Source organism: Eleginops maclovinus, chromosome 20 (assembly GCF_036324505.1).
Source record: "Eleginops maclovinus isolate JMC-PN-2008 ecotype Puerto Natales chromosome 20, JC_Emac_rtc_rv5, whole genome shotgun sequence".
Taxonomy (NCBI): domain Eukaryota; kingdom Metazoa; phylum Chordata; class Actinopteri; order Perciformes; family Eleginopidae; genus Eleginops; species Eleginops maclovinus.
Window position 1 is genome coordinate 31351150 of NC_086368.1, and position 11066 is coordinate 31362215.

Here is an 11066-nt window from a genome sequence, read left to right on the forward strand (position 1 = left end):
CCACGGCCACTTAGCGAGAGAGAGAGCCCTGACCTGCAGCTCAGAGGTGATACCGGACTCATCCAGGACGGGGACCCCATCACTTGATCACTTCAGGCTTCGGAGGAAACATGTTCTTCGTTGGTGCGTTCACATGAGGACATGTGGTCGACGCTCCTCGCCTCATCTCAGCGCTGATGTGTGGGCTGATCCGCTTAACGGTCTGACGGAGGAGCTGACAGAGGAGACGAGATTGATATTAATTGCACGGCAAGGTGGCACTCCCCTCCAAACACACACACACACACACACACACACACACACACACACACACACACACACACACACACACACACACACACACACACACACACACACACACACACACTTATTTTCCTTACATTTAAATGTTTTCATTCATGTCATTTTGTGTCTTCTTTAAAATAGCCTCTATTTACTGTATGCAAATATATGTAAATGAACACTAAATGAAGCAGCAGAAGAAGACAGACAGGAAGTACACACTAAGGTCGTCGGTACACCGTGGATCAGAACATATTTTGTTCTTAGTGAATGCAACACAATCCTTTTTAAATCAATAAAATCATTTAAGATCGGGGCTGTTGGTTTATTAGTCAGTAGCCGTTTAATAAGCGGGATGATGATATTTAGTGTGTTCTCTTACCTGTGTTTCCTTTGTCTCCTGTTGTCTCTCAGCAGTAGCCTCAGTGGGCGTGCTTACTTCCTGTTAGCGCTCGCTAAATGTAGAGCTAACTTTAGAGCTTTGCTGTTGAACACATGCTCATTAAACCAGACGATTCCACTGCAGTCTCTACCTGCTGTCTGCTCAGGTAGATTACAGGAGGCTGGAGAGGATGCAGCTATCTGTTAGTACTCCCTGCAGGGACACACTCAGTAAAGCACAATCACCGAACACAGGAACCCACACACCTCACACTCCACAAAATAGATTAGAGAGGAAGTCAATTTCATTGCAGTGTTATCGCAGCGAGGAATATAATTGTGTGGTATGTTCATGGAGAGCAGGGTGATTACACTGGGTAATACTCTGCAGCAGGGACAGGATAATGAACACATGAAGTTATGTGTTGTGTCTAAATGTAAAGGCTTCTACACACAGCTTCATTTAACAGTTCCACTCTGTCTGCATCGGTCTGCTTTACCCTATGTCCTTCCTCTTTACCGCGCTCAGTCGGCTGTTGAGAGGCTCCACGTCTCTCCCCGCGGTAAACTGGTTTGTTTTGGGGAACAAATATAAAGACACACACAGATAAATGCTGGAAATATCCAATAACATAAAGAACCAGCAGGGTGAAAGACCAAACAGTCTGTGTGAGTGATGTGTGAAAGACATGTTTCCATACAATATGCAATGCCCTGTTTTGTTTCCCAGTTTGGAATCAATAAAGTACCTTTTATCATAAGCTCCAGTTATCTCCAGTTATCTCCAGTTATCTCCAGTTAAGCTCCAGTTAAGCTCCAGTTAAACTCCAGTTAAATCTCGAGTTAAAGCTCCAGTTAAATCTCCAGTTAAAGCTCCAGTTATCTCCAGTTATCTCCAGTTAAGCTCCAGTTAAACTCCAGTTAAACTCCAGTTAAAGCTCCAGTTAAACTCCAGTTAAAGCTCCAGTTATCTCCAGTTAAGCTCCAGTTAAACTCCAGTTAAAGCTCCAGTTAAACTCCAGTTAAAGCTCCAGTTATCTCCAGTTAAGCTCCAGTTAAACTCCAGTTAAAGCTCCAGTTAAAGCTCCAGTTATCTCCAGTTAAGCTCCAGTTAAGCTCCAGTTAAGCTCCAGTAAAGCTCCAGTTATCTCCAGTTAAGCTCCAGTTAAGCTCCAGTTAAGCTCCAGTTAAAGCTCCAGTTAAACTCCAGTTAAAGCTCCAGTTATCTCCAGTTAAGCTCCAGTTAAACTCCAGTTAAAGCTCCAGTTAAAGCTCCAGTTATCTCCAGTTAAGCTCCAGTTAAGCTCCAGTTAAGCTCCAGTAAAGCTCCAGTTATCTCCAGTTAAGCTCCAGTTAAGCTCCAGTTAAGCTCCAGTTAAAGCTCCAGTTATCTCCAGTTAAGCTCCAGTTAAGCTCCAGTTAAGCTCCAGTAAAGCTCCAGTTATCTCCAGTTAAGCTCCAGTTAAGCTCCAGTTAAGCTCCAGTTAAAGCTCCAGTTATCTCCAGTTAAGCTCCAGTTAAAGCTCCAGTTAAGCTCCAGTAAAGCTCCAGTTATCTCCAGTTAAGCTCCAGTTAAGCTCCAGTTAAGCTCCAGTTAAGCTCCAGTTAAGCTCCAGTTAAACTCCAGTTATCTCCAGTTATCTCCAGTTAAAGCTCCAGTTAAGCTCCAGTTATCTCCAGTTAAGCTCCAGTTATCTCTAGTTAAGCTCCAGTTAAGCTCCAGTTAAGCTCCAGTTAAGCTCCAGTTATCTCCAGTTAAGCTCCAGTTATCTCTAGTTAAGCTCCAGTTAAGCTCCAGTAAAGCTCCAGTTAAACTCCAGTTATCTCCAGTTAAGCTCCAGTTATCTCCAGTTAAACTCCAGTTATCTCCAGTTAAGCTCCAGTTATCTCCAGTTATCTCCAGTTAAACTCCAGTTATCTCCAGTTAAGCTCCAGTTATCTCTAGTTAAGCTCCAGTTATCTCCAGTTAAGCTCCAGTTATCTCCAGTTATCTCCAGTTATCTCCAGTTAAGCTCCGGTTATCTCTAGTTATCTCTAGTTAAGCTCCAGTTATCTCCAGTTATCTCCAGTTATCTCTAGTTAAGCTCCAGTTATCTCCAGTTAAGCTCCAGTTATCTCCAGTTATCTCCAGTTAAACTCCAGTTAAAGCTCCAGTTATCTCCAGTTATCTCCAGTTAAGCTCCGGTTATCTCTAGTTATCTCTAGTTAAGCTCCAGTTATCTCCAGTTATCTCCAGTTATCTCCAGTTAAGCTCCAGTTATCTCCAGTTAAGCTCCGGTTATCTCTAGTTAAGCTCCAGTTATCTCCAGTTAAGCTCCAGTTATCTCCAGTTATCTCCAGTTAAGCTCCGGTTATCTCTAGTTATCTCTAGTTAAGCTCCAGTTATCTCCAGTTATCTCCAGTTATCTCCAGTTATCTCCAGTTATCTCTAGTTAAGCTCCAGTTATCTCCAGTTATCTCCAGTTATCTCCAGTTATCTCCAGTTAAGTTCCGGTTATCTCTAGTTAAGCTCCAGTTATCTCCAGTTATCTTCAGTTATCTCCAGTTAAGCTCCAGTTATCTTCAGTTATCTCCAGTTAAGCTCCAGTTATCTCCAGTTAAGCTCCGGTTATCTCCAGTTATCTTCAGTTATCTCCAGTTAAGCTCCAGTTATCTCCAGTTAAGCTCCGGTTATCACCAGTTAAGCTCTGGTTATCTCTAGTTAAGCTCCAGTTATCTTCAGTTATCTCCAGTTAAGCTCCAGTTATCTCTAGTTAAGCTCCAGTTAAGCTCCAGGTATCTTCAGTTATCTCAGGTTAAGCTCCGGTTATCTCCAGTTAAGCTCCGGTTATCTCTAGTTAAGCTCCAGTTATCTTCAGTTATCTCCAGTTAAGCTCCGGTTATCTCTAGTTAAGCTCCAGTTAAGCTCCAGGTATCTTCAGTTATCTCAGGTTAAGCTCCGGTTATCTCCAGTTAAGCTCCGGTTATCTCTAGTTAAGCTCCAGTTATCTTCAGTTATCTCCAGTTAAGCTCCAGTTATCTCCAGTTAAGCTCCAGTTATCTCTAGTTAAGCTCCAGTTATCTCCAGTTATCTCTAGTTAAGCTCCAGTTATCTCCAGTTAAGCTCCAGTTATCTCTAGTTAAGCTCCAGTTATCTTCAGTTATCTCCAGTTAAGCTCCAGTTATCTTCAGTTATCTCTAGTTAAGCTCCAGTTATCTCCAGTTAAGCTCCAGTTATCTCTAGTTAAGCTCCAGTTATCTCCAGTTATCTCCAGTTAAGCTCCAGTTATCTTCAGTTATCTCTAGTTAAGCTCCAGTTATCTTCAGTTATCTCCAGTTAAGCTCCAGTTATCTTCAGTTATCTCCAGTTAAGCTCCAGTTTTCTCCAGTTAAGCTCCGGTTATCTCTAGTTAAGCTCCAGTTATCTTCAGTTATCTCCAGTTAAGCTCCAGTTATCTCCAGTTAAGCTCCAGTTATCTCTAGTTAAGCTCCAGTTATCTTCAGTTATCTCCAGTTAAGCTCCAGTTATCTTCAGTTATCTCCAGTTAAGCTCCAGTTATCTCCAGTTAAGCTCCGGTTATCTCCAGTTATCTCCAGTTAAAGCTCCAGTTATCTTCAGTTATCTCCAGTTAAGCTCCAGTTATCTCCAGTTAAGCTCCAGTTATCTCCAGTTATCTCCAAGCTGCAGTCAATTCTATTATGGATACCATTAGAGACGTTATGTGTCTAGACTGTCAGACCTCTCCTGAATCAGATCCAGCACCCCGGCTCTAAAGCGCCTCAGGAAACTTTGGGTTCTTTGTGTTTCTCACAGTTCTGGGCGGCTCTGAGCCCAGGAGGCAGTGCCGATGCTCTTCCTAAACAGTCTCATGACTGAAAGTCTTTAAATCGGGGTCCTAAAGTGGGCTTTTGACCCACTGTACATCCTGCTGCAGGCTCCAAACTTTACCCCCCGTCCCTTCAAGACCCTCCACTATAAATGAGTCCTCTGCAGAGAAGCTGAAACATGATTAAAACTCCATTTCAGTTCAAACAGGGACTCATCACCACAGAATCAAAACTCCTTAAACTGCACCGCTCGCTGCTCGCTGCTCGCTGGATACCAGATTCTTCTAACGGACACTTCCACTCTCTCCTGTGATCACAGCTGAGAGGGAGACCACAGTCTCTCCCTAAAATCAAAGTCAAAATCCACTTTATTGTCAAAGTTTCCACATGTGTACAGAAAATAGAAATACCGTTTCTGGCAGTCCCACAGTGCAAATATGAACAAGAACATACAACATAAAAAGATAAGAACCTAGAAAAAATAGGGGGGGTAAAAAGGGGTATACAAAAAAACCCTAAGTATTATATACATGTGTTAGACACCATGACTCTACAGTCAGGGTATTGTGGATGCTAACGGATGTGGGAGTAATACGGGTTGACTTGTTGATGTGGTGACCATCCACGGTGGCATCCTTTCTTAATGTTTCTCATCCTGTTCACAGAGGGATTCATTTTATAAGTCAGAAAATACTGAGATGAAATATAACTGAGACAACCAGCCTCTGGATTTAAGACAGACACCGTACACACCTGTCCTGAACCTAAAGCTTTCACAGAGGTTACCCAGCGGTGTAAAAGAACCCAGATACTTTACCTGAGTGACAGCTGCCACACTAAAGGGCAAAATGACTACAGTCCGGCAGTGGCTTATCACTTATCATTGATAAGGGGAAAATGTCTTGTGTCCATTTGGGACACTGTTCATATCCCCACATGGCAGCTAGGGTCAGAGAGCTTTGCCTAACAGCTGCTGCTCTGTGTCTGACCCCTCCTGGAGTCCATCCATAGCTTTGAAACATGTCAAGCTTCAGAGGGACCTTTTGCAAACATGCCGTCTATCATCTTCAGATCAACTCGATGATAAGAGTTTATTGATCTTGATATTTAACATCATAACCTTAAATACACTCGTTCATTAAAGGTAAGCCTCTTGTGATAGATACATACAGAGCAGGTGATAGGCAGCAACTTGAGGCCCCTTGGTCCTTCTACTCCACTACAGCTCAGAGGCTAACGTGTGGTTTACTCCTCTATATTTATGTTAGTTACTTTGCAGATTTGGATTCTTGATATGCAATATAAAGAACCCTTAAATAGCACTTCAGTTACGCCTGAGTATGATTCAGGGAAGGTGATTATCAAGTCCCTCAAACCGTTCAGCAGTAGATCTGACAGTGGGAGATGAGGATCCTGCAGATCCTTAGAAAGCAGATCCATTACCTGCTATTCTCTAATGGTTCAATAAAGACTGCTGGATATTTTGCACATCCCTCTGACGATCCACATAGATCTTATGCGCCTAACACAAATGTATCATGTCAGTTGGAATCAGTGCTTCCACATATCCACAGAGCGTTGTGCCTGTTGAACAGAACATCTCACCCTAAAATATCCTTTAATTACTAAAGCCTAATCAGTGTGTCTGTTTGGCTCCTCCTCCTATCAATAGCTGTGGACAGCACTGAACTGTGATACTCTAGATCAGGGGTCACCAACGCGTCGCCCGCGGGCGCCATGGCGCCCTCGAGGACTACTTGAGTCGCCCGCGAAGGCCTGTTCTAAAATAGCCTAGTTCTCACGTGACACACAACTTTATTTTATTCGTTGTTAAACTTTCTATTATTTTTAAATATATTGCATTGCTTGTAAGAAGATAACAATATGCAGTATGCACGCATATAAACATATGCCTACTTATAAAACGTAATTTGTGTAAAATAAAATGCTTCAGATTACGTAGATTGGACCTAGCTGGTCTCCACGACAACCGTTGCGTGGAGACCGAGTCCAGTCAGTGCAGTGAAGCGAAGTCAAGATGAACGGATGATTACAATTTAATCGAAAACATGGCAGAAAAAAGAAAGAGAACGTATTATTTTCACGGTGAATGGGAGCAAGAGTTTTTTTTTACCACTGTAAAAGATGCCTGCGTGTGTCTCATTTGCCGGGCGACTGTGGCGATACCAAAGCGGCACAATGTTGAGAGGCATTTCAAGACCTGTCACGCAAGCTACCATGCTAACTACCCACCGGGCAGCGCACTACGAGTGGAAAAAGTAAGTGAGCTAAAGGCAGGATTGTGCAAGCAACAGTCTTTTTTCACAAGACCAGCTAAAAAATCTCAGAAAGCTACCGAAGCCTCGTTCAGAGCAACAGAACACCTGATAAAGAAGAAGAAGGCATTTACAGATGGAGACCTTTTCAAGGAAACGATGATGATAGTTCTGAACACTGTGCTTAAAGACGAGAAATATGGGAAGGAAGTGCTCTCTTCTGTAGCTGATGTTCAAATGGGGGCAAGCACAATGGTCAGGAGAGTGACAGCAATGTCCGACAACTTGACTGATCAGCTGGACCAGGATCTCAGGGAGTGCAGGTGGTTCAGCATCCAATGTGATGAGTCCATCGACAGCAGCAGCACGGCGCAGCTGATGATGTTTGTTCGGATGGTGTTTCAAGATTTCTCTACAAAAGAGGAACTTCTCACACTACTCCCCCTAAAAACCAGCACAAGGGGGGTTGATATCTACAACGCGGTGAAGGAGTTTTTCAACAACAGAAACATACCACTGGAAAAGCTGGTGTCGATTACCACCGATGGGGCTCCTGCGATGACCGGACGGCATGCAGGGTTCATCGCGCTCTGTAAAAGCGACCCAGCGTTCCCGAAATTCGTACAGTACCACTGCATCATTCACCAGCAGGCCTTATGTGCAAAGGTGCGTTTTCATTTTGTATTTTATTAATTTATGTTATCCTTGTTGTAGGCCTAATATCCTATTTGTAATTATGAGTAGGCCTATTGGGCATATTTTACGCATCTGCTTGTAGACCGGCCCCTACTGCGCTTTTTGGTCGTTAGAGTCAACTTCATAGTTGTGATACGGCGCTATATAAATACATTTTGTTTTGTATTGTATTGTATTGTATTGTATTGTTATTGTTTTTAAGTGCTTTGAGTAAGAGTGATTTTATTTTATTTTTAAGGTGATCGGCTTCGAGCACGTAATGACTCCTGTTGTGAGGATCATAAACAGCATCCGTTCCAAAGCTAAACAACACCGAAGTTTCAAGGTGATGTTGGCGGAGCTGTCGGCTGAATATGGGGACCTGCTTCTCCACACGGACATCCGATGGCTCAGCAGAGGACGGATTCTGCTCCGGTTTTTGTCGCTGTTGAGGGAGATCAAAGATTTTATGAAATCTAGAGACGAAGACACATCGCTGCTGGAGGACGTTGCGTGGCTACTAGACCTGGCATTTCTGACGGACATTACTGGAAAACTGAACAATCTGAACTGTGCGCTGCAAGGCAAAGGTAAGACTGTTGCCGACATGATCAGTGCTTTAAATGCGTTTAAAGCACAGATGAGCATTTTCTCTGCGCATTTACAGAGAAAAAAGGTGCTGCACTTCCCCTCTTTGCAGATGGTGCTGAACGACAATACCTCTGCGTCTGAGATTTTTGGCAACGCTGCCGAAAAATACACTCAAGTCATAAACAGGGTTGGGCAAGAGTTTGAGAATAGGTTTTGTGACATTGATAAACTTGAGCCATGTGTGTCGTTCGTCTCGAATCCATTTATAAACGTGGACACAACGTCCATTGCTGAGCAACTAAGTGCAATGTTCAGCTTGGATGCTGGGCAGGTGGAAATAGAAATAGTGACACTGCAGAATGACATTCGCCTCAAAGCCCACCAGGCTGCAGCAAACTTTTGGGGCCTTGTTGATACTGAAAAGTACAGTGGTCTGTGCACAGCAGCAATGAAGGTTGCCAGTCTGTTTGGGTCTACCTATCTTTGTGAATCAGCCTTTTCTGACATGAATTTCATAAAAAACGAACACAGAACACGGCTCACTGATGCACATCTGCAAGACTCACTCAGACTTGCAGTGTCAAATTACAGCCCAGATTACGAGGCCCTGGTTGCCAGCATGCAATGCCAGGCTTCCCATTAAAACTTATGAAAGATTGTGATGGATTAAATAGGCCTATAAATACTTTTGTTTAATGTTATGTTGTTCTGTTTGATGGTGATTACAGTGAAATAGAAATAAAGTGCTGATTTTGATATTTGTCTGTTTCCTTCCTTTTTAAGCCATTATTGATAATTAGGCCTATTGTGCAAATTTGTTAAAATGAGCAGTGTCCTCAAACAGGTGAATATAACTAATTAGTTTTACTATTAATAATAACATACAATTAAAGGTAAACCGCGCAAATTTGAAGCGTACCAAATTGGTAGCCCTTCACATTAATCGGTACCCAAGAAGTAGCCCTCAGTTCAAAAAAGGTTGGTGACCCCTGCTCTAGATATCACTTTCAGTCTCTTCTTGATATCTGCTATTCTATATCATTGGCCTTCCACTCGCCCCCTAGTGTGTATCTCCTCTGAATGTGTTCCTCTGTTTTCATCACATATAACATATTCATGACCAATATATTTGGGTCATGATAAGGGTTATCACTACATGGTGTTAGTATTTGAAACAAACTGTTGATTAAAACCCAGAGACGGTCATAGCAGGACCCAGGGGTGTAGTTAATGAACACACAATAATAACGGTAACCATATCACCTTCATTTTGAAATGAAAAGAAACCAGTGACGGAGAAAAGCCCGACATTACACAATAACAATGAAGCAGTCACATAATAATGGGGACGCTGAAGGCTCCCAGTGCGTTTGAAAGTAACGCCAAGAAGGGATCCTAACGGACAACTCCGAGAGCGGGAACACTGTTTCCAGGCCTGAGAGTTGAGGAGAACGTGGCATGGACGCTGGTCAGTAGAAATGACGTTTCAATCTAACCTACAGGACGTGCGCGCAGAGCATAGCATTTGTTTGCCTGGCGAGACCGGATGTAATCTCCGTAATATCTCTCAAACTATAGATCCTACACATCCACTGGACTCACATTCTGAAAGCAGAAGACACACTTCCTACAATTTACGATTGGACACTAAAAATGAGTCGGTGTTGTAGAAGTGTTCTTTCTTTCGAAGTCCAGGAGTTGGTTTAAAAGAAAACAAAGTGAAGCTCCTGTTGTAAGTTTTAAAGGGGTATTTAGTCAAATGATGCGGCAGTAAGTTTTACAAAGGTTTCACAGCCTTTGGGCTGTGGCTCAATGGTTCAGGACACGCTTCCACAGGCCACGTAAGAGTAGAAACCCCAAAGTAGTTACTGTCTGGCGGTTAGCGAACAAAAGAGATCGATTTTACAATACAATCATCTTTTGTGCTACCCTCCCTTTCCAGTCATCAAAATAAACAACTTCAGAGTAAAGCGGGTTTCAGAATAAGACAGGATTGTAGTTATTCCTAATATTGATTACTATTTCTCACAGTGTCCGCCATGCTTTTTTTTCACACCGGGAACGTTGACGATCACGTGACATGGGAACTGGCCATTAGAAATCTATAGGAAAAAGATACGTATCCATGTCGCTTCTTGAGAGGGTTTTTCGTTAAATGAGTGTTGCCCTGTGGACCAACGAAGCTATGTTCATGTGTGACACTGGGTTGTGAAAGCGGTCAGAAAAATATAGAGGAAAAAGTACAACACTGGCTCTGATGTGGTGAGTATTCAAATGACTCAGGCAAAGTTGTACTTCAGTTCTCCAGTAAATGTAGCTTGTTGCTTTCCAATGGTGTGTTCATACTGTCAGCTCAATCTATCCAGCAGTAACGGAGCCTCTCTGAATAACCTGTGATTAAACACGGCTCACTATTATAAACAAAAGGCTGCAGAGGAATGTTGAAGTTTGTGCCGCAGACTGAACTTCCTGTGATCGAGCAGCGGCTCGGTTCCTGTCCTTCACCGACGCTCTCAGGAGAAATGAGCTCCTCTATTTATTGACTTACTCCTCCCAGTCTCAGATACCCAGGAGATACGGTGCTGTTTGTTCCTCTCAGACTCAGGTTCACACACATGACTGCGGTTATGGATAACTCAATGTGAGGCTGCAAGAACATCCCATCCTCACTAAAGGAACCAGTTGAAGGGCCCTTCCTCTGCTCCACTGGTTTCACACTTCAGCTCCTCAGTGCTCCTCCTCAAAGGAGATTAGAAACTAGTTTATTTTAGACGTGAGGAATGATTCAGGTGAGTGAATCTGACAGCTCTATTGACAAATTACACATATACCTAATTCCCAGCGCTCACACACTGGTTATTTAACCCTGGTTCCCTCTGCCCTCCCCGCTTCTTATTATCAAAGCACCAATGGAAAACTGGTGTGTAAATGTAAGAACCTTTAGTGTCAGCTCCTGAGAAACGTGCTCCTGAAGCTCGGGGAGCGAATAAAGGGAAGGAACTTCCTCTCCAGGAAGTCTTGACTCCCATTAAAGAACTCTGCATGTCTCGGATG

The 11066-nt window shown here is 43.1% G+C and overlaps 1 protein-coding gene across 1 annotated transcript; it reads left to right on the plus strand.

Moving 5' to 3' along the window:
• Window positions 1-6181: 6181 nt before the first annotated feature.
• On the plus strand, window positions 6182-8768 carry LOC134882332 (general transcription factor II-I repeat domain-containing protein 2A-like). Its single transcript, XM_063909972.1, has 2 exons — window positions 6182-7412; window positions 7681-8768. Exons 1-2 carry the CDS (start codon window positions 6540-6542, stop codon window positions 8653-8655), a joined length of 1848 nt encoding a protein of 615 aa, XP_063766042.1. The 5' UTR covers window positions 6182-6539; the 3' UTR covers window positions 8656-8768.
• The last annotated feature ends 2298 nt before the right edge of the window (window positions 8769-11066 follow it).